Source organism: Calonectris borealis, chromosome 28 (assembly GCF_964195595.1).
Source record: "Calonectris borealis chromosome 28, bCalBor7.hap1.2, whole genome shotgun sequence".
NCBI classification, from domain to species: Eukaryota; Metazoa; Chordata; class Aves; order Procellariiformes; family Procellariidae; genus Calonectris; species Calonectris borealis.
The window spans coordinates 2,980,112-3,007,141 of NC_134339.1; the positions used below are offsets into that span (position 1 = coordinate 2,980,112).

At 54.0% G+C, this 27,030-nt stretch overlaps 1 protein-coding gene across 1 annotated transcript in view; it reads right to left on the reverse strand.

Moving 5' to 3' along the window:
• The window catches only part of ADAMTS10 (ADAM metallopeptidase with thrombospondin type 1 motif 10), a 59,461-nt gene that overhangs the window by 18,622 nt on the left and 13,809 nt on the right, over positions 1-27,030 (reverse strand). Inside the window, exons 3-12 of the mRNA XM_075175176.1 lie at positions 21,499-21,863; positions 16,393-16,552; positions 13,426-13,643; positions 12,081-12,164; positions 11,571-11,716; positions 8,864-8,907; positions 7,543-7,648; positions 7,230-7,376; positions 5,358-5,499; positions 1,804-1,911 (exon numbers count right to left, since the gene is read on the reverse strand). Coding sequence (XP_075031277.1) covers positions 1,804-1,911; positions 5,358-5,499; positions 7,230-7,376; positions 7,543-7,648; positions 8,864-8,907; positions 11,571-11,716; positions 12,081-12,164; positions 13,426-13,643; positions 16,393-16,552; positions 21,499-21,863 — 1,520 coding nt within the window. The remainder of the gene's footprint in view (positions 1-1,803; positions 1,912-5,357; positions 5,500-7,229; positions 7,377-7,542; positions 7,649-8,863; positions 8,908-11,570; positions 11,717-12,080; positions 12,165-13,425; positions 13,644-16,392; positions 16,553-21,498; positions 21,864-27,030) is intronic.

Consider the following 27,030-nt stretch of genomic DNA (forward strand, 5'->3'; position numbering starts at 1 on the left):
ACAACCTGCGTAACAAGTGCTTGATTAATGGAAATTTAAAAAAAAAAAAAAAAGAGAAAAGAAAACCAAAACAGGCAGGGAAAGAGCCAGCAAGAGAGAGAACCCAGTGTCTGAGCAGCCAGGGGCACCCCTACGGCAGCAGAAACTCCCACGAGATCTGGGCCTGAAGTCACCCACTGCGGGTTCTTGGGGTAAGACAGGTGAAGCCATAACAACCACGGGGGATCAGTTAAAAAAAAAAATAGGAGAATTTGGGAGGAGGAAACAATCCGAGGTCTGGGATGTGGGCACAGCCCATCATCCAACAGAGCTCGGCTCAGTCTTCCCCCCGCACTGCTTCCCCAGTTGGGCGGCAGAGCACAGAAACTCACCCTACCTCTCCTTTCATCTTGCATACCTTAAACAGCTTCTACGCCCTGATCCTTCCCTCTGCTCTCCCCAGCTAGAAAGGGAGAAGCCAGGGTAGACCTCAGGGAGCTGCTCCAGCCAAGGGCTGAGGTCTGAGGGCTCCCCTGGCCGGCAAGCGCAGGGGCCACCAGCTGGTGAAGGTGTAGCAACTTAATACAAAGGTGCATCTTCTTTCACCCAAGGATATTAAATCACTTCTGAAGCATGAATTAATACAAAAGGATAAACAGAAGCACAGGAGGGTAACTGGGGGTTCAGACTGAGTCAGTATCTTCACTGGGAATAGCTCCCACCAGTCCTGGGGGCTGCTTGTCACTTCACTTCTCTTTTAGGACTTTTGAAGAGCCCTGGTTAAAAAACAACTAGGAAGTGGGGGAAAAAGAGATACTTAAACGTGGGAAAAGCCGGTAAAAAAAAGATGACTAGTAGAAAAAAATTGCCATTGTATACGGTGAATCTCCAGCAGCAGGGATGTTCAGCCCCAGGAGCTGTCTACTCCTTTTCGATCTAATTTCCAGCAGAACTAAGATGACTGTTTGCAAAGAATAATGCATTTGTCAAAGCCATCCTCTTTCCTGCACATCAGCTTCTCCAGCTTCTTAAGGATTTGAAATTATTCTTGAATTTCTTGGGAATTAGTTTCCCTCTAGTGGAAAAACACATGTTCATTTAATGGAGAATGAGCCAGCCCTGATTCTCCATTGTCCCAATTATTATTCAGTTTGCAAAGGCACTTTGTTTTAAGAATGCTACACACTCGCTTTATATTGGCGCAAATGGGTGTAGGAGGTGCAAGGAACGAAGCAATATGAACAATCAAGCCAAAATTCGTTTTCAAAATATGTGGTCATGAAAAATCCTACCCTCCTCTCTCAGCTGAGCCTGAAAAATGAAGGTTTCATCATATCTACCCTCGCGAGGCAGTTATTCACAAGTTCCTCTGAACGCTTGTAACAAACCCATTGTCCCTCCTGGGGAAATTGGGGCAAAAATGACTTTTCTCAGGACAGCCAGGAGACCTCAGCAGACCTGAGAACAAGATGTTCATCTAAAGCATACGCCGTAGCTTGACGTCACCTTACCGTGCCTCCTAGGTGAGACCAAGAAGCTCGCTGGAGCAGGGACTTAATATTCTGCATCTCCAGCAACATGCAAGATGATCTGTACTTCGGGGTGATTACGGCCCCCCGGGCTCCTTGGCACATCCCAGCCTCCCTCTGCGCCGGCAGGGAGGGTGGGGGTGGCTCCAGGCTCCGGGAGGCAGGGGAGGACAGGCTGCTGGGTGCTCTTAAATCAACTCCGTGCTCACCAATGCGAACAATAATCCCGATTATTGCTGGAAGAGGGATTCGACCACTCACTGTCAACTCGCTACGGTGCCCCGGGCTTCCTTACCCCCTTTTCAATGGTGTTGGTTTGGCATATGGTCCCCTCAGCAGCAGGGATGCTGTTGGTGATGCAGCGGTTGCTTTTACTCAGACACCATAACTCACTGCAGACTTCCTGGAAAGAGAGAGATTTGGGGGGAGAGAGGGGGAGGGAGGAAGAAAGAGACAAAGAAACAAAGCCGAGATTAGGATTCGCTTGTGCTAGGGGCTGCGAGGCTGGGGCAGCAGCACGCCGGTGCGCTTGAGAAGCACCAGCTGGGCTGGGACACAGGGACAGGAGTGTTTTCAGCATGGTGGGGGGAAAATGAGATAAAATCTTACAAGGTGTTGCCAGCTGCAGTCACCCCAAGGCCACTGACAGCTCACCCCCTTCTCTGGATTAAGCCTAAGCACTTCTCCTTGTGCTTGGGGCTCTCTGGATTTGGAGGTTCTACTGCGCTCGGGTGCCAGAGCTGGCTCCCCAGCCAGCCCCCGCAGCCAAACCTGGTCTTTGTGCCACAGAGGACACAGCTCCTCGGACATCCCGCTGAGTCCCGAGCTCATCCCGCTGTGCTCCACCTCTCCCCAGGGCCGAGGGATGTTCTCTTTTTTGGGTCTGTGCAGCGGAGGCCGAGCACAAGGGCCCGTTCCTAGCACCTGTCATGAGCATCCCCACGCCACGAGGGTCCAGATCTGCCAGGCAGCTCCGGATCTGCCTCTGCGGGAAGCTGGGACTCGCCGGGAGCATCTGTCGTCATCTGCTACAGGAACGCACTGCAGGTCACAGCGTGACTCGCTTGTGTACTGGCCATCTCCAGCCAGCCTAACAGTCCCAAAGGGAAGACTCCTCTGGAAGATTTAGAGCCGTTTTCAGAATAATCAAAATAACGCTAGACACTGAGCTAGCCCTTAAGCAGCTCCAGAAGTGGGCACTTCTGCTCTGTCTCTGCTAGGTGCAGTTGGATCCACTGAGTGATACTGGGCTGAGGACTCCAGACCTCCTTCCAGGAGGTTTCCTCAGCTGTAGATCCTGAGCTTCAGCCCATCCTGACCTTTCAGAGCACCAGCAAACAAAAAGCTTCCCTTGGTTGTTCGAGAACCCACCCAAAAGTTAGGTCCACGACAGAGACTCTGCAAAGTTGTCACAGCTGCTAAATCAGAAAGTCCAGGCCATTTGAACCTGCTCTGCCACTAAATCAACCAGGCTGGGCTTGAACACCTGCAAACTGCAAAGCAACACCTAAAATCCAGAGCTGAGTTTCCTGCCAGGTCACCATCCTGCTCCTACTCCTGAAAGAAGCCTCTGAAAAACTTGCTGCTTCTCAGAGAGCAGATTGCCGTGACCTACGTCATACTTAAACAGGTTTGCATCGTCAATGAAAGAAACCGTCTCGAGATGTGAGAGCAGAGCCCGGCACACACGCCGGTGCCGCTGTCGGTGCACACCAATGCCGCAGCACGGGCTGAAGGACCCGGCGTGCTCTGCGCTGCATGCTCCGGTGCCGGCACAGCGACCGCCTGGCCTCCTGCCTGCCCCTCCGGCAGCGTCACCTACGAGACAGCTCCCATGGGCCGCCTGCCTCCAGTCGGGAAGCAGCCTGTTCATCACGCCTCCGGGCTTGGTTCAGCCGTCCAGCCAGGCTCTCCTCCGCCCCGCCAAGGGCTGCGCTCTGAACAGGAACCGATACCCCCGCCGGATGAACTGACTCAACGACTGGGAATCCTCTATGCTGGTACCAAGAGGGATGAAAAGACGAGCTCGGGATTTCTCTGCTTCCCTCCTGTTCCCGGGGTTGTGACAGTAGAGCGACGCAGGGCGAGCCGGCAAAGAAAAATACTGTGGGGTATGCACCGAGGAGCGCAGCTGCAAAGGGATTTTGGTTCCCAACTCCTTCGCCAAAGCCCAGCTGCAGCTGGCTTTAACCAGCGAAAGGAGAAAGTCTCTCCCATCTTCAAAAGGCATCCACCCCTCCATACCGCTCTGGGAGAGCCAGCACGACTACTGGGAAGTAGGAGCTCCTGTATCGGCTCTTCTCTCTGTGTCACCAAGGGACGGGACGTCCCAGCTTCAACCAGTGACATCTGTTCACTCTGGCCTCGTGACACCTATTAATCATCTGCTCTGTACTGGCGTGGAGGAAGGGATCCTGCCACGTTTGGAGTCTGTTTATATGGGGCACAAATGGGTGGACTTACACAAGTACCCAGATTTATCTGCACACGCTCGAGCCCTTACGCCCCTTGGGTTTCTCCCAAAGAACACACAAGACAGGCTGGCCTAGAAGGGCCATCACAAGGACATCTTGTGCTTTTGTGATACTTGTATCCATACAGGAAGCGTCTGCCCAAGTTAAAAATTAGCCGGGAAACAGGCATGTAAACATGGAAAGTTTCCATTTCACTGCCTCCGGCTCAGCTGAGGAGGGGCACAGACCGCAGTTGGTAGCACCCGACATCAGATACCACGACCATGGTATTCGGACCCAGACTTCTGCTGTGGCTCTGGGCATCTCGCAAGACTGCATCTGCTCCATGACCAGCGGGCTCTGGCCCCTGGGCCATGTCGAAAGGCAGCACTGGACCAGGGAGAGCCAAGCTTTGCCCTTTGTTCACCAAGACGGGTTGGTGAGACCACCTGGAGGTGGTTTAGTGTTTAACCATACTCAAGATGAACACTCAGAGTGATAAACTGGTTCACATCGGGTCACTTCAATGGCAGCACTGGGCTTGGATTTACACGGTTGCAAGAGAAACTAAACCTTCATCTGATGTGTTTCCTCCTTCACAGCTTTCCAGGGCTTAGACTGGGGTGGGTACAGACGTGTGCTCGTCAGACAGCACAGCTGCCCGGGTATCTCATTGCTGGCTCCTCTGTTTTCTCCAGGGGAAAGTGGATGCGTTAAGGAGTTCAGTTAGCCCCTTCGTGCAGGTGCTTCCCCCTCGCCACTATGCTCAGGTAGTTGGCAATGTCCGGTACGTTAAGAACAGCAAAACGTCAGGCTGAGATCTTTTCTCCTGAAATAACCTTTCCTTTCGGTGGTTTCCTGGATTCAAAGATCAGGGGATGGCAGCGTGATGGCGGGAGTGGCTTAGGTGGGCAGCTGTCCCTCGGACGGACCTACAGCACATCGACCCACCTCACCTGGAAGAAAGAGGCTTCTCCTCCTAAGTTTGTGCGAGCACCATGACGACTTCTAGTAAGGGTTATGAAAAACACGTCTGTGTACAAAGCCCTGCTGAGAGAGGAGTCTGGATGAGGGGACTGCAGCTTGGCTTCCAGCTGCAACCCTTGGGGTCCAGCAGCAGCCAAGGTATCAGACAGAGGCAAGAGATCTCTTCCCATGGGAATAATCTGACCGAAACTGAGCTGGGGTCAACCTTTATGGATGGGAAATGACCTCCTCTGTCCTCTCACAGGGAAGCAAGGCAAAAAGCTCACAGGCAACGTGCCAGTGCCCTTCATCTGAAGCAGGAGAGCAAAGCGATGTGGGCAGCAGAGGAACGGCCCCATGGCCCCTTCGCCCTTGTAGCCCCCGTCCTCCACCCCCTGGGAACCGATAGTAAAGCAGGAAGGCTCTCTACCCCGTATTTACACTGGCGAGATTTAACTCCGTACTGGAAACGGCACTGCTCATCTGCATCGTAGGCCTGTCCTGGAGCCACCGTTGGGTAGATAAAGTCTTGCTTGGGAGGAGCGTTGTTCAGGCATAATCCCATCCCGGAGCTGGAAACAAGAGATGAGAATCAGAGCTCAGAAGGACTTGTAGGAGAGCATCACGGTGGAGGAACAGCAGCAGGCACTCCCTGCCCCACACAGGCTGAGCTCTCACATGCTTGGCTGCTTGGGGGGGATAACTCCACCAGCCTCCTCCGGGCAAAACCGGGGCTGAAAAAGTGCTCTGAAGTCTTTCTATCTGTGCCCTCGGGGCTGGGAAGCACATGCTTCTTCCTAGGTAACTCTAGAAGTTTTAATCTGAGGGTTTTGCAGGCTACCCCCAGCCCCTGGTTGTCCCGACGGGTCCCGGGTCCAGCAGACAGAGCATGGCAGGGCGCAGGCAGGCACGTGCCCAGGACCCCCAGGGCGGCGGGTGGGCGAAGGGGCTGCCCTCCCACCCCACGGCTGCAGAGCCCCAGCTGAGAGCAACTGGAGGTGCCGAGCGCGGAGAGCCCCTGCTCTCCAAGCCCATCCTTCTGCATGCCAGAGCTTTGTAGGAGCGTCCAAATTTGGCAAGAAACATGCCTTTCCCTCCCCCTTTCCCTCCCCCGGCCCTGTGTCCCAGGGTCTTGCACGCACCACGGCCCCATCCCGGCGGAGGTTCCTGGGGCCGCGCTCAGGCGGGGGCGGCCAGCACAAACCGTGGAGAGGGCCGACATGAACTCGCCGTCCTCCGCCAGCCCTGCCGAGACCTCGGGGTTACCTGAGGACAAGGCAGCCTCTGGCCCGGCGCCTTCCCGGCGCTGTCCGTGCAACGTGCCTTGCTGCGGTGCACGTCCAGGGGTCAAGAGCAAGGGAGAGAGGTTTCGCTGCGGCCAAACACGAGCTGCCAGATGTGGGATTTGGTGAGGAGCCGCGTGGTTTGGCCAAGCTTTGCGGGACAGTGGGGCAGGCGGCAGCCCCTCGGGGAGGCTTGCCTCCGCTGCCCCTCTCGCAGCATTACAACAGCAGCGTCTCCGGTCGAGCTCTGGTATTCAGACTCCCCGGGGACTTCCCGCCGCAGTGACCCCACACACTTGCTTCTTCCAGTTGTGACTCAAGTCCTACCCAGTCCTTCTATTAGGTAGTGCCCGTATCCTACCAAAAACCTCACCAAAATTGATCCTGACTGCTCGTTTTGTGATAGAAACCCTGGGGGCTGCAAGAAGCTCTCTCAGGCTGCGGAGGCATGACTCAGGCAAGGTGACAATATCGAAACTCTGGGATTTAGGAGCCCAAATCCCTTCTCCTGAATCCTAAAGGTGCTTTGGAAAAAAAAACCAAAACCTTTCTCCTACATTGCTTGTTCACAACTGAAAACTCTCCTCCTTAGTGTCTGGAGAAGCTGGCTAGACCATGCAGACCCAGTCCTGTCTCCAGTTCCTCCTTCCCCACACCAACCCTTCCCTGCAATTCCTGGCTGAACTTCAGAAATACCCATATGCCTCCAGAAGCTACTGACATTATTTGTGAAGTTTCTGGAAGTGGGGAGCCTAAATAAAGGTCTCAGAGCTGCAAGGTAAATGGGGTTAGTGTCTTCTGCAGGTAAGCAAACCATGGGGAAGTCTAAAGGAAGGAAGGAAAGCACATGCCTCTTGGGACAGGATGAGGTGCTGGGAGACAAGACAGAAGGTGCATGGGCTGTGTGCTTTGGGGGCTTTTCTTTGGCTTTACCCACTCCTCACAAGTGACTGTGAGAGGTTGAAGGTGTGTACTGGTTGCGAGGCAGAAGGAAGGGCAAGGTGAGATGGATTCCTTACTCCAGGAAGCTGGTGATGTAATCCCTGCTGCACGTGGACCATACAAACGGGTTGGTCTTCATGGTGATGTGAGCAGCCATGAGCTTGGCCGTTTCTTGCCCGCGGGAGCCACAACTGTTGCCGACCCCGTCGTGATTCATGCCAAACCTAGAAAGCAGCGCCAAGGCAATAGAAAGATGATCAGCTGCTGCATTTTCAACACATCTGGATCATCCGTAGGAAGGATTTTTCAGCTCCTGTTGGCAGGAACAAACCAACAGGGGCCCTTCTCTGTGATGGCCGCTTTCAGGGACTCTTCTGGCACAGTACTCACGTGTGGCCGATCTCGTGGGCAATGGTGAAGGCTGTGGCCAGGCCAATGTCCTCATTGATGCTGCAGCTTCGTTCTCGTTCGCACATCCCGCCGACGGGGGCCAGGCCTAGGGAAGCCAGATAGGGACACATAGGGACAGCATCTGCAGGGGACGTGGGTGGTGTTTGGGGACTAATTGATGTGATTCACGCTCACTAACACTGAGCATAGCCTGCTGTCAGTAACAAGCTTCTTCCCACCAGTTGCACTGGGCTTTGGGATGGACCCACGGCTTTTATGGGCTGTGGGCATATGGTCACTCAGCACTGTCAACTAAATTAACGACAGGCTTGGAAATGCTAAGAATAGGTCAAAATCCTCTGAATTTCATATCCAACCCCCAGACTGTGTGCAGAGGGGGAGCAGTCCTTGTCACAACACTGGCACTGCTGGTGGAGGAACCTGAGATCAGCTGCACCAGCACTTGGGCATCCAAACTCGGCCAGGGCAGCCTGGACAGCTGAGTAAGCCAGGATCCAACCTGACCATCTGCGCTGAGTTCTGGCTGACACCCACCATGATCAGGAACCCAGCCTGACTCCATCTGGAGGGCTGGATCATGCAGAAATCCCCCCGGAATCATGGCAGCAGATTCCCCCCACCCTCTGCCCATACAGTGTCCCACCACTGCAGGCTGTGCCCGCTGCACCGGGCCAGGGAAGGAACAGCCTCTGTTAAAGGAACGAATCGAGCCGTCACGGCACCTTCAGCCTCAACCTCCCTCCCAGGCACCTCGTCTGCAGCCACATCAGGTCAGAGATCCACCAACTTTTCCTTTTTAACTGCAGTGATTCAGAGCAGTAATCCCTCCCTGACTGCTTAGTCTAGACCAGGGCAAGACAAATTAGGAGCTATAGCCAGAGAGAGCTGCAGGGTCTGTCTGCGTCTCGCAGTTTAAATAAAGAACTCCCTTTATAGTCATCACAAAAAAAGTCTTATTTCTCCCTGCTAAGCCAGGAATACACCACTAGGCTATGGACCAGCCCTAGATGCGAGCGGTTCTTAATCATCAGGCTGGACCTGACCCAGGGATAAAACGGAGAAGCCTTCCAGAGCCCATCTGTCCTCTGGGTTGTTGCTTTTAGCGTTTACAGAAGTAAGGAGACTACATAGTCGAGCGGGCTGGAAACCACTGGCCTGTTCCTGGCTCGGCTGCCGGTGCTTGCGGTAGCGTTGGGCGAGCACATCCCCTCAGCCTGCTCCCTAGGAAAGGGGGATGGCACAGCCCGCCCTCGCCACGCTCCCGGAGATGCTGCCGAAGGGGCAGCAAAATCCTACCTACCCAGGGTGCCACACGGTTTATTCTTGTAGATGCAAATGTCGTATCTGCAAAGAAGAGAAGGCGGTGTTAAGAACACTTTTAATTTCGGTGGCTCCAAAATAGCGCATCTCCATTTTACTGATGTGTTCACATCCAAAACACTTCAAAACATGGCTCATGCAACACTTCTGGAATGGGAAGTATCGACTGTAACAGGTAAGACGCCTCTGATCCGTATTGTACAACACTCGCTTTCCCCGGGCTGAGACTCTCTGTGGATTTTTAACGATAGCTCCTGTCCCTTAACTGTGAGGCAGTGCTGAGCGGGGTCAGAGGTTTCGTTTTGATGAAACGTGGTAAATCAGCAAGGACAACGTTATTCCAGCCTTGAAGTTCTCTGGGAACACATTTCAGCTTGAAAACCCACTGTGGTTTCATTAAAATACTAAAATGATTTTTTTTTTTCAGTTTAGATCTTTACTGAGAATTTTCCAAACAAATTTAATATGGGTTGATACAAGATGACTCTTCGCTCTGTTCCTGGCCTCGACTTCCAGCCATTGCATCAAGGAATCGACTGTTTGCACATCGTTAGCCGTGTACAAGGAAAAGCTAAACGAGGACAGCAAAGTAAAATCTCCTCCAAATTGAAATGCAGCACCCTCGCAATGGGACGCGGCAGCAGCTCCAAAAGAGACCAGTTTGGGCCAGAGAGTGAATATTATCATTTAATTGTGGAGACAAACGCATGCCCTCCCTGCCTCTGTTCAAATACCTTCTCCACAAGGTGAGACTCCCCAGACATTTGGGTCTTTGCAAAACCCGGGCTGAAAGGGGCAAGGCTAAGACTGAAATCCGTGTAAGGTGGGCAGGCGGGGGGACCGGTGGCAGCCGGGCTGGGACGCCCCAGAGCCGGGTTGGGGTGTTGCTCCTTGGCCCCGAGGTGCATTTCAACCTGAGTGCCAGCTGGGCTCGGAGCACCGAGGATGCTGACCTGGGGGAACCCGCCCGGCGAGCAGGACCATCCGACACCGCTCGCCCCTGCGACCCCACGGGGACGAGAGTGGGGAGGAAGCAAGCTGATAGCACACGATGGGTTAAGTGTGACGGGTTCCTGGTGATGGCTCCTGTCCCTTTGGCCCCTGGCGCTCTCTGGAAGTGTCCAAACCTCTCACCCCCGGCAGGAAACCGAGTGAGTGAAAAACATTTGTTGCTTTGTTTTAAGCGAATACCGTTAAAGCCTTCGGAGGCTCTGGTTTGACACGTCCCTGCAAGAGAAAAAAGCCCGCAGCTCAGCAAGATGTTATCGGGAGACGGGGAATTTATTAGAGACGGGGCCAGATGCGCTGGTGCTGTCCAAGCCTGGCGCAGCCGGCCCGGCGAGTCGCTTCGGGTTAGCTCAAACATCTGGTGAGAGGCCGAAGAACTCGGAGCCGGCGTTTGCATCCCACACATGTGGTGGTAGGGAAGGAAAAGCAGACGCTGCAGCTCCGGGAGGGTGAAAAGCTGGGGCCGAGGGGCCTTTTGCTCGCTTCTCCCCTGGTGCTTGTGGGCTCCCATCGCACAAGCTCCCCGGGAGGGATGCACCAGGCTGCACTCGACTCCCGCTGCCGTCAGGAACTGGAGCAGGAGAGCGGTGCACGGTGCCAACGAAACGGGCTCCCGCTTGGAGGCTCCCCTCTCCAGCGCTTTCATTTTATGACTTTCTTCCACTCCGCAAGAGGGGGGGAAAAAAAGCACAAACAAATCTTGGGTTTGCCTTTGGCTTCTCCCCAGGCTGCTGCCCCTCTGCCCAAGTAGGGTTTATACGGGCACTGGAGAGCCAGTGCCCCGCGCGCAGCTGGCAGCTGCCTCTCAGCACCCTTCGTCCCCTCCGTCCTTCCAGCTCTCCCTTCAGCATCCTCTGTCCTCCCAGCCACCCCTCTGTTCCTTCCACTGTCCCTGTCGTCCTCTCTGCACCTTCCTTCCTTCCGACCATCCGTCCGTCCTTCCAGCCGTCCCTCCTGTACCCTCTGCTGCTCCAGGCTCAAGCACCCGTCTATTCTGACGGGGGTTATTTGTCCTGCGTGTGAAGGTTCAGACCCCTTCACGCACCTCTGGAGGTCTAATTAGCAGCCAGGTTAAGCTGCTGACCTAGACTGTTGTTACAGGAGCGCAGAGACACAGGCAGGGCAGGACTGCTCTTGTCCTAAGGGATGAAGTCACTCTTCAAGGGTGTCCATAGGCTACCAAGGAGAGAGTGAGGTGAGGTAAAATGAGGTGAGCCAAATGCCGTACTGGCTGGAGGCATTCTGTCACCGTCACGACGCTCAGGTCCCACCTGTGACCTCCTCTCCATCTTTCTCAGCAGGGACAGATGGGGCTCTCCGTTTCAGTAGGACGCCCGATGCTCCACGACTCCGGGGTGGGTTCCCACACATGCCCAACACCACTGTACACACTGCGCCATTGACTTTTGGTGCACAAATACCCGCGGCTGCAAACTAAGCTCCTTGAGAGCACAACAAAGATTGAGGGAAGACACTGGAGGATGATAACTGCAACGATCTGCATCGCTGCAAGGGAACTGGCAAGTGGCCAGCCTGAGCGACAGCCGCTGCCAGGCAGCTTGCTGGGGAGCGCATGGGAAGGAAGCTTCGGATGAACCACTTGGGCAGAGATAGAGGACAGCCGCATGAGGACAACCTCCCCGTGAGGACAGCGCTGCCAGGGCCGGGCTCAGCCTTACCTGGTGATCAGCACTGCAGTGTCGTGGTTGGCTATGCCATTCTCGGGGATAGCGTTCCCGTTACCGTTCCTGTTCACAATGGATTTCTGCCACTTGCAGAAGCTGTCCAGGGATTTCCCGGCGTGGTGGTTAATCTCCAGTGTGGGCTGGAATGGAAGCAATATGACAGTGTGTTCCCAGGAAAGCTCTGATATGAAGGCACTGCCTATTCCCATGCCAGCAGAGCACTGACACCAGTCCAAAAGCCCTCACCTTTTCATGGAGGCCACGGGAAAGCAAGACTTCAGGAGGACTACAGCTACTTAAACCTCCCTAAAGCCACCTTATCATAGGAACAGTCCTCAGAGTCCCAGAGGTCTCCTCAGCCCATAGCCTGCCATTGGGAGGATGTGGTGCACCCAGCAGACTGCACTGGGGGGACCTCCTGGGGGTGACATCCAGGGGGAACACGCAGACCCGCAAAGGAAGTGCAGACGCATGATGGAAGCGGCTCAGCAAAGCCCACCTTACCTGATCCTCGGTGAGGAGAATCAGCCGGGTCACCAGGATATTGACAATATTGCCCAGACTCGAGTCCTGGAAAAGTTTGGCAACCTGACCTCCAAGAAACAAGAAAAGACGAGTCTTAAAAATGAGCTCGCTGGCTGGGTGACGGTGCAATCGGCGGGTGAGCTGGTATGTACTGGGCACCCGGTGGAGGGAAACAGGGCTGCTTCGTTGGTGTGGGCTGCAAGGTCTGAACACAATCTTTTTAGAAAGCAGAAAGGGGTATGGGACTCCATGTTACCACTTGGATTGCAGAGCCTCCTAAACCATGTTCACACCTCGGTGTCTCCTTCTGGGGAGATTCGAGCAGTGAAGGCGACATCCCACAGCACCCGCTCCCGGTCTGGAGCTCAGGTGGGGAAGCCCCACAGTCCTGGCATTACGCAGCCATGCGGACGAAGCTTTGCTGACTGCCCGTCGGCAGGGAACAATACAGCATCTCTCAGAAATCTGCCGCCACACGATGGGTGTTTTCCAGCAGATGAAACAGTTAGAAACGGTATTGTTTTAAAATCTGGCATCCGCTTTAGAAATGCAAACAGAGCAAGCCATGAAAAGAGATCCTGCAGAGGACAGGACAAAGAACCATCACAGAGGGGCTTTCAGCGGTTTGATGGATAACTTCCAAGCCTATCTCACCTCACAGGAGGATTCAGCATGGCCAATTCAGGCTGTTAATGCATCTAGCCTGGTATCCTGCCGCCAGCAATGACCCAAATCTGATGCTGCAGAGGAAGCTCCTCTGCAGTAACCCAGAGACACGGGCAGCGCGGTATGGAAGACCGAGGGTATTTCTCCCTGCCCCTCACGCTGATCAGCCCCCAAGCGTGAGAGCTCACTGTCCTTATGCTTTCCCATGTGTTTCTCAGCTTGGCTGGCCCTATTTGCAATGCTAATTTGAGATGAGAGATGCTGTTCAAAGAAAGGGCTTTGTTCTCCCAGTCCAGATCTGGCCTGTAGCATGGTCAGACAGGCCAGAGTTTACCTCTCCTACAGTGCCTCCCCTATACAACAGAGAGTCCCTGCAGGTTCCAGAATATCACTGCTCGTGAGCAGCAGCAGCGTGTCGGGATTTTTGACCCATCCTGGGGGAGAAGCCACTGCCATCCTGGAACAGATCTGATTTCCCCACTGCGTTCCCATCCCGCTTGTCTTCTTGCAGGAAAAGCACATGGCACCCTCTGCCAAACCCAGACATTTGGGGTGACGAACAGATTGACTTGCGTCAGGAGGATTTACTGCTGCTTGCTCTCTGCTGCTGGGTGCCCCTGGGGTCCCCCAAGGTTCATGATGTGGTTATAACACTTACAATATTCATGATGGCCAGGATGTACTGCTCTATGTCCCGCCGCCCGTGGTACCCCACCATCATTTTGTCAGCCACCACCAGGGTCTCCACGTAGCGCTCCGTGCTGACGGATCTCTTCAGGGGCAGCTGGCCGCGCTGGCTGTGGTTGCCCGACGGCTTCAGAGGGGAGGGCTTCAGCGTCCGCAACCACCAGTGTCTCCCTTTCCAGGGCTTTTCATCTGAGGAGGGAAAGAGATTTTTCCTGTTGCCCTCCAGCAATTCAGCAGCGCACAGAGGTGAGGGGTGCGCAGAATGAGCTTGGTTTCAGGGAAGGAAAGGCCATCGCGAGGCTCTTTATGCACCATGCATGGACCCAGCAAATGCCCCTACTGCTGTCGGCCGGATCTGCTGAGCTCTTCCTACTGCAGCCCAGGGCTGGCCCCGTGCTCCTGCCGGCCCCGTTGGCATCCTGCCTGCCCTCCTGCCCTCCTCCTGCCTGCCCTCCTCCTGCCTGCCCTCCTGCCCTCCTCCTGCCTGCCCTCCTCCTGCCTGCCCGTCCTGCCCTCCTGCCCTCCTGCCGCCTGCCCTCCTGCCCTCCTCCTGCCTGCCCTCCTCCTGCCTGCCCTCCTGCCCTCCTCCTGCCTGCCCTCCTCCTGCCTGCCCTCCTGCCCTCCTCCTGCCTGCCCTCCTGCCCTCCTCCTGCCTGCCCTCCTCCTGCCTGCCCGTCCTGCCCTCCTGCCCTCCTCCTGCCTGCCCTCCTCCTGCCTGCCCTCCTGCCCTCTTCCTGCCTGCCCGTCCTGCCCTCCTGCCCTTCTCCTGCCTGCCCTCCTGCCCTCCTCCTGCCTGCCCTCCTCCTGCCTGCCCGTCCTGCCCGCCTGCCCTCCTCCTGTCTGCCCTCCTGCCCTCCTCCTGCCTGCCCTGCTCCTGCCTGCCCTCCTGCCCTCCTCCTGCCTGCCCTCCTCCTGCCTGCCCTCCTGCCCTCCTCCTGCCTGCCCTCCTCCTGCCTGCCCTCCTGCCCTCCTCCTGCCTGCCCGTCCTGCCCTCCTGCCCTTCTCCTGCCTGCCCTCCTGCCCTCCTCCTGCCTGCCCTCCTCCTGCCTGCTCTCCTGCCCTCCTCCTGCCTGCCCTCCTCCTGCCTGCTCTCCTGCCCTCCTCCTGCCTGCCCTCCTGCCCTCCTCCTGCCTGCCCGTCCTGCTGCCGCAGCCCCAGGCACTTCACTGCCTGCGCTGCAAGGCCCTGCCCTCGCCTCTGTCGCAGGGAAGAGCGGTGTGGATTTAGAAACTACACAGACATAATCTGAAAATAAAGCCATTGCAGATCATTTCCTCTTTCCTTTTCCTGCCAGGACCTGAATTTAGGACTTGGCTTTTCCTCCACAGAAATGGCTGCAGCCTCCAAAGCAGGAGCAGGTTTGTAGGACTTTGCTCCGGGCTTCAAGTGCTACTGACTCGGCCCTAGAGATGTCCCCAGCAGGGCCATCAGCTCCAAACCCACGGCCTGGAGACCACCACGGGGCAGGAGAGCTGACTGGGAGATTCCAACCACTCTCCTGCCCTGTCAGGAGAGCCGGCTGAATCCCCCTCCTCTGCCCTGATGCTGGATCACCAAACGTCCAGCAAGACTGGGAAGGTGGGCACACTGCAGGCAGCCCCATCTCCCAGCTCCGTCCCCTCCGGCCGATCAGAGGGAACCCACGGGGGTGCTCGGGGCCCAGCTGGGCCGGGCAGGTCAGGACAGGTCCAGCCCGTGGGGCGAGGGGACAGGGCGGCTTTGCTGGGGCCAGTTGCGCTGTGGTTGTTCTGAACTGTATTTGGCCTGTGGCTCCCACTGCATGGGCTTTGCTTTCCAAGAAGCAATTAGGAACAGGCTAACTTTCGTCTGGAAGCTGGGGAACGTGGCAAAGAGCCAGCAGAAGGGGAGTCTGCTGGCATTTCGTCCAACGTGATTTTGGGAGCTGCCACGGGAGAAGCCAGGCCAGGGAAGCACGGGTTGTCTCCAGAGATGCTGGCAGGTCGGGGGACACTCAGAGCCTGCTCAGAGCAGGCTGGCAGTGCCCCAGTGTCTCCAGAGGCTCCATCCCTTCTAGCAGTGACTCCTCGTCTGGTCAAGTGTCACCACTGGGGCACTGGATGAACATCCTGAAGGGACACACACACCTGCCAGGAGCAACTGGGAACAGCTCTGCTTCTGCATCCACGAACTCCAATCCATAAAATGCCAGCTGGCCCCTCTGCAGGGATGGCATCTCCTCTCATCCTTACGGAGCCAGGGGAAACCTCTAAACTGAGGGAGCAGCATCCTGTGTGCATGCAACATTTTGGGCAGATGGAGCAACTCTGCACATTCACAAGGGCCGGGGATTTCAGCCAGGCTCTGGGACACAGACTGACTGCTAGCAAGGACGAGAAGGGCACAGGCACGTGGGCAGAGGCCAGGGCAGACCTGTGCGAGTCCTTAAGGAAGTCAAAGGCCTGTAAGCGTAGATGTGCAATTGCCATTCCCTATAAATGTCTCCCAGAGCCCACTGTGACTAACCAGACCCCACATCCCACCCCGCACCTTTCCACCCGGTCTCTAAGAGCAGCAGAGGTCTCTCAATGTGGACACAATCTTCAGGGACTAAAACCCAAAGACAAGTCTCTGCTGAGCATGTGTAAGCTACGATTTCTCAATACCTTGAAAATTGGCCAAATCTGGGAGGATTTTTCTTAAGAACAATAAGAGGCAGTTTTTTCTCTTCTATTCCACGCTCTATTTACAAATTTAAAAGCCCTGCTGCGAAGAAGAGACTACAAGAGCTTTCCAAAGACCAGGCCACCAGAAATCCTTAACATGGGTAAAAGCAAATACAGAAAACTTTCTTGAATGCAGGAGATATAAATTTCACTCTGTGCCATATAGAGCAGTGTGGACCTTCAAAGCCTGGTCTACTGGGACTTTCCCAACCTGCACTGGGATGGATTGAGGATGTGTTGGTGGGTACAGATACCTAGCACGCCGCAGGCTGCATCCATGTGTGGGTACTGGAGAGACGATCGCTTGTAGACGACGTGGGGGCTGCCCTTGCCCTCGCCCCCTGTGCTGACATTGGCTCCCGGGCTCAGCGGTTCAATGAAATATTCCTCCTCATCTGCGACGATCACCCCATGCTGCAGAAGGAAAGAGATGGAAGGCAATAAAAGAGGTAGAGAGAGAACTGGGTGACATCCTGGTGGCTTCTCGTAATGAGCTTTCTGATGATTAACCGCTGAATTTCTGGGAACTGACAAATACTTTTGAGAATGTGAAGGAATCCTTCATTTATGCACAAACACTGAACTATATGAACCTACAAACAGAGAAAACAGAGCCAGATGGTGGTGGATGCCTTGGGACATCTGTGATCACTAAAGTCCTCTGGAAATCACAGTCTTTCCTTGCAAAATTATGAATAAGTAGTTTCCTATTCCACCCACTCAGACTAATTGAGAGCTGTCTGTGGGATCCTCAATACCGTACCTTCAATAGCACAACTCAGCAGTGAGATCTACCTGCTGCACTTTCCAACCTCACCAAAGAACCTTCGAAGGCAGCTCAGGACCATTACCACCAGCTGGGAAACTCAGACACAGAGCTGCAGAGAAGCGTAGGTGCTCAGAGGCTTTTGAGAAACACATTGAATCTTTAAAATCTGAAGTCCGATTAGCAGTGAGGCAACCAGCAGGAGCCACAACCTTTCTCTGAAGCCTGAAACCTGCGTTGTGCCCCGTAGGCTTCACTGCCCCTTTTACACCTCTGACCGGCCACCTCAGTCAGATGATCCTGTTTCTGTTCCCTTATTTGTTTTTTTGTTGTTCTCCCTTATTTTACTCTTTGACTGAATGAATCTCAGCTGTGAGCCCAGACTTTGCTCTCTGCGAGTGGACCCACTCGTGAGACAGCGAGGACTGGGCAGGAGCAGACCCCAGCAGGATGAGCAGCCAAACCCACCAGCTGCTTACAAGATCTCTCCTCCGCAGCTAGCCCTATCCTCGCAGCAAGCTTTCCCTCTACCTAAAAGGTCTGAGCAACCTAAAAAGTTTCTGGCAGCCCAACATGATACGAGCAGAAGCTCCATGGCTGTAACAGCTCCTGGCATTGAATCTCACCTAACTCCAAGAAATGTGGGTGTGCTATCAGCTGAACTTTACCAACAAGCAACCGAGGCACAGAAACATGCCTGACATTGCTCAAGCAGGACAAGAAGTATCCCAAAAATCTAAGACCCACGTTACCTGGCTTTCCTCCCACTCCCTGTGCGCCAGCCTAGCTCTGGGTGCAGAGACACCCGCGTTCTGCCACCAGCTCTACACCGGTGTTGTCCTTTGGATGTCACAGCACTTTACCAGCTCCCCTCTATGCAGGGGGGACAGCAGCCCTGATCTCCCAGGACGGGGAGTGGGGAAGCAGGTCTCTGTAAAACATCTTGAGGTCCTTGCATGGAAGGCACCACCTGCGTAACGGCATTATTGCTGGGCGTTCGTGGGGGAGAGCCTCTCTGGGGTGGACGCTGCCTCCATAATAGGTCTCTCCCCCTCTCCCTCCCTGCCATGAAAGCTGAATCAGGGCAGTGTGTGCACAGCGAAGTCCCCATCTCCAGAGTGCCGGGGGATTTCCTCCTGCACCAGGCTCTGTTGCTCTTGGCTCAGCTCCACCTTTTCAAACACAAGCGAGGTACTGTGAGGTTAGCCTGGCGAGGGCTCCGGCGGAAAGCCGAGTGTCGGCCTGCGAAGCCAGCTGGCTGCCGGCTTTGTGGGACGGGGAGAAGGAGGTCACCACCGGCTTGGGGCAGAGCAGCAGGAGGGGAGAGCACGTCCTGCCTGAAAACCATGTACCGCTAGAAAAAAGGCCGTTCTTACTTAAACCCGGAGCCTCTGCAGAGCACGAGAGGCAGGAGGCTCCGCCGCCTGCCTGGCATCCTTCGGCAACGAAGCTCAGCCGTCACTGGAGTCTGAACGCTGCCCCATCGCTGACCCCAAAGACCAAGCTCTGAGGTCCGGGTGCTGGACGGGACACACGTCTGTTGAAAGGGGGCGGCGAGAAGCCCTTAGAGAGATCCCTGTGGTTTGTGGGGGAGCTAAACTGGATATCCTGTCTATGATTCACCCAGGTCATCTGCAGAGCAAGGATGGTTTATGCTATTAGCCTATAACCACACTTAAGAAAAGCACAGCCACCTACTGCAATTCAGCTCGTCCACCTCCTCGTACGCGCACACAAGCAGCGCGACGTTAGCCTCGGCAGCGGGGCCATCTGCCTTGCTCCAAGCGTTTAATGTTCATGCTGACTTCAGGAGGGCTTTTCAGGGGAAAACACAACTTCAGCACGGACACACAGGGTTGAAAAACCTGGCCTTTAAGCTGTCCTTCGATGAGCTCTGACACAAGGGGTAAGAGAGTGGCATTTCTCTCCTAAAGGTGTTTTCTCCTCGCTGTGATTTTTTTGACGGTAGGACACGGGTCCTTGGGATCTCATGCAGCCAGTGGGATGAAACGCAGCTTTGCTTAAGCAGCTTTGCTCCTGGCCAGGCTGAGACAAAGCTGCCCGGGCTGCTCCCTGCAGGCTCCAGCTGCTTCGTGCTTGGCCCTGCTGGCAGCTCATGGCTCTGCGTGTTCTGGAAAACCGACCATTTTGCCCTTTGCTTCCGACAACTTAAGCCTGGGTGACTCTCCCCCCTGCTCAGCCTGAAGCGCGGCACGGCGTGCCCTCCACGGGAGATGTGTGGGGTGAGCCACGCTGCCTGCCCGCCCGCAGGCCGGGGTGACGGTGCGTGTGGCCGGGAAGAGGAATCGATGGGAGCGTGCCCAGATATTGGCAGTCCAAAGCTGGGGTGCCGGAAGGTGCGAGTTACATCGTGGGTGTTTGAAAACAAAGCGGTTTACAGCGGTACACCTTGCAGACACAGAAATTGCTTAGGGATGTGGGAGTTTGAGGACAGGAGGACGGCTTGGGGCTTGTTACCCATTTTCACAGCTTTCTGTTGGACGCTTCTGTGGACGCAGTCGTCCCTTTCCCTCCTCCTCGTGCACAGCTCACCCCGTAATCAGCACCTGGTCCCTGCTTGCGCCCATTCAACCACACAACCCCCTTTGCACCATCAGGGAGTCAGGTCTGCGCAAACGCGGGTCACCGTGTGCAGTCCCCCCTTAGCACGTGTCAGCACGAACCTGAACCTCGAGACCTCAGCAACTGGAGACCTTCTTCTGTTCCTACCTGTCCCCTCCAAAGCGGACTGATGCCTGCCTGGAGGGGAGCGTGCTGCGGCTGAGGGGTGGCACGAGTGGATCAGCTGTTGCTGATCAACCAGAGCTCTGCAACAGGTCTTCTCCGGTGGCAAGGGCAGCCCCCACGCTGCCAGCTAAAAAGATGCCAGACTCCTCCTGTCCAAATTCCTCACTAACCCAGAAGACCTCCTCCCCACTCCTCGCTGATGTCCACAGCTCTCGAGGGCAGAAGGAGAGAGTTCAGGAAAAGGAGAGGTGGTTGGATGACCCTCCATCCCTCTTTATGCCTGGCTGCATTTTCCTCCAGACAGCCCCTGGTATCTCTCCAGAGCTAAACACAGCCTGTGGACTAAATTATCCCCGTACAAGTGCTGCCGGGCCATTGCTTGCCCTGGACTTGCTGCCCTCTCAAGCGGGAAGGTAGGCTAATGCCAGATCCCTTCTGAGCCGGCAGCATCCAGCTCACCCTTCAGTGCTTTTGTGAACACCAGTAAATTGTCTAGGACTTCAGCAGAGTTCCCATATCTAAACAAAGGGCTAACTAGGGAACCAAGAGTTTATGCAGCTCTGATTTTTGGCTGTGAGATCGAAACATTAGACTCTATGATATAATGAGTCAGATTCTCATTTCTGTTAATAACCCACAGCACTGTTCTGGCAGTGTAATTTAGCAATAAATCAAACGTGAATTCATTCCCATTTGGAAGCTCTTCCACACTGCCAGAATACTGCTAAGAGGTGGGGCCGTAGCATAAATATGAATCTGGCCTACAGAGTCCTTTTCTACACGTTACCCATCCAAGGGAGCCATCATCCTTGGGATTCGCTAACAGGGTATGTTTGCTCCATCCCTCCATCTGGCAGGTCACGAAATGTGCTTTGTGAGCCAGAAATATCAGAAAATCACAGAAAAATAAGGATGGAAGTCCTTAGTCTATTCCCAATGCTGGAAGAGCTAATGAATCATACCTGGAATATTTTTGAGAGGCATTTGTCTGGCCTGTTCTTAAAGATCTCCAACAATGTAGGGGCCACGTACTCTCCAAGCAATCTAGTCCAGAGCTCAGCCATCCTTACCACTAATGTCTTCCATTAAGCTTTCTTGCTGATATTTAAGACCACAATGTCCAGTCCTAGCTGTTAGCACATGCAAAATCAATCATTCTCACCCTCTTTGAGGAATGCCATCTTGTCCCCTCTTGACGTTCTCTTTTTCATATTGAAAAAACTGATTATTTCAGTTTTTCCCCCAGAAGTCACATTTTTAGCTCCTGAAATCTGGACAGAAGTGACTGGGAACCCCGGGAACGTATCTGCAATTGTAAAGATCTGAACGCACTTTTGACATTCCCAGTTGTGCCGTGAAATTCGTGCCCTCCTGCACTTCTTCCTCACTAGCACACGTGAAACGTATCTTTTGCTGTTGCTGTTGAAAGTGGAGGGGAGAGTTCTGTGAGAGCCAGAATAACGGTCTAGAGCCTGGATTATTCCATTCCAATTAAAATCAATGGAAAAATGCCCACTGACTTTGGCAGAAACTGGACTACAAACGAAACACGGATCAAGAACCCCTACGGATGTAAAGAAGGGATGTGGCCTTCTTCACCCTCACCTGACTTTTGATGCCAGTGTGCAATATTCTAGCTTGACACCAACCCCATGCCTTTCCCACCATCATGGACCCACCTGCCAGGACCCAAAGCGGGTTGCACTTCTATAGCAAAGACAAAAGAGCTGTTGCTGATCAACCAAGAGCTCTGCAACAGGTCTTTTCTTTCTGCAACAGTCAGCTCTGCTTTATGGGCAGCTCTAGTTGTTAGCCTTGACCTTGGCTGGGCAAAATAGAGACTCACCAGTCCATTGCAGTTGCTGATGGCGACCTTTGAGTTCAGGTACTGATCCTGCAAGTGACCTGCGTAGTGGCAGTCTTCGTGGAAATCATGTTGCCAGTCCACGCCGTCTCGCTTCCAGTATTCGACAGTGAAGTGCTCAGCCAGCAGGTTGGAGTGCAGTGTCAAGTTGAGGAGGAATTGGGTTCGGTGGGCAGAGACTTTGTAGAAAACCTGCTGCTCAGATGGCTCGTAGGGCAAGGAGCCCAGACTGCGCCGAGGGCGTTGCTTCAGTTGGCTTCTCACGTCAAAGGTGAGGAAGTCCCCATTTTGGTCCACTTGGATGGGGAACGCAATTTCATAGTGATCGAGGGTGGAGAGGAACTCCTCTGGGGAGGGAAAGCAAACACAGGAGGAATGACATTCTGCAAAGAGAGTCAGAGTAAAACACCCAGCGACTTCAACACGGAGCCGGCTGCGCCTGAGCACGACTGAGCTGCAGCCAGCGCACGGAAGAGGGACGGGGTCCTGACACAGAGAGTCTGCTCGATCCAGGATCCTTCGGCTATTCCCAAAGGCCTTCAGCCTACAGAGCCTTGGGGTATCAATAGGCCTTGAGCCTATGGAGCGTAATTTTCTTCCTCTGCGGGTGATGGAGAGAAACAGACTGGTCCATGGGGCCATTCAGGACACCCAAATTCTGGCTCTGGACCTGGACCATCCCCCATCTCTCCATCTCCACTGGGCAGAGGGACTCCAGGTTGTGCCGAGTCACACTGTGGTTTGGAGGGTTAATTTAACCTGGATCCTTTCAATAACAAAGCTAGCAATAAGGTCTCTTCAAAACGAGCCAGAACGAGCCTTGGGGCAACAACGTCTCAGGAGAAGACAGTCTCACTAACTCTGGGATCCTTCAGAACATCTACAGCTGCCACGTGGACCTGCTAACTCTGCTTTGATAACTGGCATGATAACAGCACCATACCAGCCTCCCCGATCACGGCTGCATTAGTGCATTAGGAACCGGGCATCTCCCTAAGAGGCACAAAGACAACGTCCTTGCAATGCCAATCTTGCAGCTGAAATAAGAAAGAAGGTAACCAGAATTCCCCAGCTGTGCTGAAAAGGCAGCAAGAAAAGAAGTCAGACGTCCCGATTCCCCAGCCAGGTCTCTATCTATGACACCATCCTTCCCAGCTCACCAGCTTGGTGCTTTTTATCGTATCAGCCTGGCTTAGCACCTTCTCTTGGGGCACTTGAGTTTTTGAGCCCGTCTCGTACCACTCGGGAAACGTGCTCTGACAAGGTCACTGCCCAAAACGTCTGCCTGCACTCACACGGTAACGCAACGCTTTTGGCTGTCAAAGAAATTGGCACTCTGCAACCTCTACCGAAATTTCTCATTTTCCAAGCAAAATGTCACATCTGACTGGAGGTCCAGCTGCCTCTGACAGCCCTCAGTACCAGAGGCTTCATTGGAAGATGTAAAAAATCACGCACTGGACAGGACAGCTCCGCCCATCACGGTGTGTTCTTCTGAACCCCTCGTGGCTGGAGGTTTGCTCGGGGAGTGGGAGAGGATTTGCCCTCTTTTCACTCCAGAATATTCTTTCTGTGCTTTCTGCATCCTATTTGTAGTTGTTTCCTAAGCAAACGGGAGAGGCCAGGCTGCTCCAGGGTGGCTGCATTTCGCCTGGCTCCACAGCACCCATCTTCAAAACCTTCCCAGCCATCAGAAATTTGGACTCCAAATTACACTCTTACCACATGGCAGCACTGGAAAGTTTCCTTTTCCTCTAGTGTGTTTTCCAGTGTGGGAGCCTGACAGAGTGGTTTCCTTGGCCACCGGTAATGGGACAGTCCTTCCCACCAGCTGGGTTTAGGGGTTAGCTCCCATCCTTCCAAACCATAAGCACTTCTGGCACCTCTCCCTTGCCTCAACAAGCCAGAAATAATTATTAGTTTTTTAACTTCCTGTGCTCCAGCTTCTCCTGCATCACACCGCCTCGCGTGTGATGCAGCCAGGCAAACAAGAGTGACTATTTGCACTTAAGCAATGACCTCAGGCTTGGAAAAATTTGCTATCGGAAGCGTCTTGTTTTCCTTTTTCCTTCTCTGCAGTCCACATGGGCTTGCAAAATAGTGACTCGGAAGGAGGTTTGCGCACGCAGTGGCTAGAAAGGGCCTGGGACCCTGGGCTGCGGTCTCTGATCCTGACCTAAAAGGTCAGGTACGTCCAGGAGGAAAAACCCTGTCCAGAGTCTGGGTTGTGTGTGAGAACCTGCTTTTGCTGTAGTGCCGGTCACCATGCATCCTCTCTGGAAACTGAGGCACAGGAAGAAAGATCTAAGAGCAGTGCCCTGCATCACAGGAATGTTTTAGGAAGTGATGCTTTAGAGCGGGGATGCCACAAATGGGAAAAAAATAGCAGAGACTTTCCACACAAGGAAGAAACCAGTGTCCTTGTCCAGTATTACAGCTGGTTCCTTCCTCTCCTCTGAAAATGTAAAAGATTAGATTGGGCTCTAAGAAATTAGGACCCCTTTTACTCCCTAACCCTGTGTATTCCACCCAACATCACAGATGTTCCCTTAGTCCCTCATTTGCTCACCTCTGCCTTGGTCATGCTCCCCATACTACAGACCTTACTAGGAGCTCCCAACAGCAAGAGCGGCACTGTTTGGCCCTTCATTCCTTCCTTCTAGAAAAGCCATCATGTTCCCTCTGCCCTCTCAGCCACTTCACGCTGTATTAATAGATCTTGGCCTGAAATGTGCGGTACTGCACCCACTGTATCAGAAGGGTTTGCTCTGGTGATAAGCAGCCTGGTGTTTCCAGAGAGCTGTCAAACTGCTTCAGAAGAGATGCTATAAAAAGCCTTTCTCCAGGAAAACCTGCCCATGGCTGTGCGGGACACTGGGCACCCTTGGAGGACCACAGATCTCCCAGGACAGGGCAAGGGAGAAAGCTGGGAAGAGGAAGGATGGGGTGTGGGGAGAGGTACCTTGCTGCCCCATTTTTGGTGGAAAAGGAGCACACATCTACAGCGGCAGGGACGGCAGAGGAAGGGAAAGGGCACAGGGGAGGTAGAGGACTAAGCTGAACAAAAAGAAGAAGAGAGGGAAGGTGAAAGTGGAAGAGGGAGTATTTTGTTCCCTCCTTGTATGCTTACCATTGCCTCTTTCATTACAGAGCTGCATAAAGGATGAGAAGGAAGCAGATGTTGCAAAGAGGAGCCCCAGCTGCAGCCCAGACACGACTCCTAAAGGATGGCTGCGGAAAACGCTATGGGATCCCAACGGCTTCAGGCTGCCCTGGCATTGTGTCCGTCTCATTACATCCTCCAAGGGTCCGTGGGTTTACGTGTGAGCCAGGAGCAGCGAGATTAGCCTCACCTAACATTCTATAAAACAGAGAACATCTGATCTATCACTACGGTTAAACTAAGGCACTGGCAGAGAATTTCATAGAATCATAGAATAGAATAGTTGAGTTGGAAGGGACCTTCAAAGGCCATCTAGTCCAACTCCCTGCCGTGGGCAGGGACATCTTCAACCAGATCAGGTTGCTCAGAGCCCTGTCCAACCTGACCTTGAATGTTCCCAGGGATGGGGCATCCACCACCTCTCTGGGCAACCTGTGCCAGGGTTTCACCACCCTCATCGTAACAAATTTCTTCCTTCTATCTAGTCTAAATCTCCCCTCTTTCAGTTTAAAACATTCCCCCTTGTCCTGTTGCAACAGGCCCTGCTAAAAAGTTTGTCCCCATCTTTCTTATAAGCCCCCTTTAAGTACTGAAAGCCCGCAATAAGGTCTCCCCGAACCTTCTCTTCTCCAGGCTGAACAACCCCAACTCTCTCAGCCTTTAAAAATTTCCTTTTGATTAAAAACCATTCAGCAATGGTGGGCATGTGCTGAATCCTCGGTCAATTGTTTTAACTGCTGTTCCCTGCACTGTTAAAAACTGCAGCCTGAGTGTACAAGTTACATCTGAATCTCGTTACATCTCTGCTGGCTTGAAGAGGCCTTCAATGCTGGGCTGCTATTTCCCACAAAGATAATTACAGCTTATGACTATGATACTTTAATCTTTTTCCTGCATAAAATAAATATACTGATCGGGAGTCGTGCACAGGGGGCACGTGAATCCTGCTCTACTGCTAACTGGAGCAAGTCACTTGGTCAAAATCAGTGGCTTGTTGAAAACACTGGCCTTTATTCTCCGTGCCTCCAACCGCTCAGAGGAGATAGCAGGGCTTCACCCTCTCGCAGGGGTGTTGGGAGCACTACGTACTCGCTATCTCAGCAGCGCGGTGAAGAGAAGTGTTGAGTAACATCAACAGCCTGACGCCAACCGTTCCCGGACGCAGGGAGCCTAAAAAAGGGCTCTGACAGCAAGAGGGACCTGACCCTCGGGACTGGGGAGGGGACGGGCTGCAGTCCCCGGCTTGGTGCTCCCACGGCACCACGCTCCCAGGGACACCAGGGGCTGAGGCTCGTCCCCCAGACCTGCTCAGGGGAAGCCAGCATCTAGGAGAGCACAAACGCATTCACCGTCATTTTGGTGAGCCCGCGGGTTTAGACCGCGGCGTATTAGGAAACGGCGCGGGGACTCGTGAGCGAGGGAGGATCTGAGCTGCTGTGAGTCAGGACGGAGGCGATCTGGCAGCGCAGTCCTCGTCAGAGCGTCGCTGCACTGCGAACGCAGTGCTGCAGATGGAGAGAGGTGTGAACTGACGGACGCGGGAGGCCCAGAACAGTCACCCCAGGCATTGCCAGAGGCTTTGACGAAAAGGACCAGAAACCACGTTTCTTTCAGATTCAAGAAAATCTGCCTGTGTAACCTTGCACGTTGCGCAGCGCCTGCACAGCACGCAGCTCTGCGCCTGACTGCCTCTCCTTTCGCCCAGCGCAAGCTGCAGTACGGCAGCGCCCCACGTTCAGCAACGAGACCGTGTTCAGACCCAGGACGTGGCTTTCGCTTGCCTTTGTTCCTCTTTCCAGATCTGCTTCGCAAGACAACCCACCGCCACCATAACTACAGCCCGATGGCATTGCACCACTCAACAGCCCGGGTACGTCGCCGACTTTGGTCCTACTGCAATTAATCTGGGCACACGTGGTATTTCAGGGTTATGGCTGCGTAAGTACGCTGCCGAGGTTTTAACACCTCGCACAGATAAATGTCTAACTTAGGAGCCCTTTCTTCTTACCTCTGGTGCCTGATGGGAGTGTTCACATTGGCTTTTAAGAAATTGCACAAATACAGCGCGGGCAGGTAACACAGGATAGTTAAATCACTTAATATCGGTGCTGTATTTGTACTCCAGGCTGGGTACAAGGCAGTCCACCTCACTTTCCAGTCCCTTCACTCCTAACCTGCAGTAAAATCATGTACAAAGGCACAAATCTATGTATAAGAGACCCACATTCTGCTTTCCTTGCAATCACTTGCACGTGTGGCTCTGTGTTTAAACACAAGACCATTAGAAACACCCAGACGTACAAGACAGGTACAAAGCGCTCACGCCTGAGCAGGTTCGAGCATTTACTAAC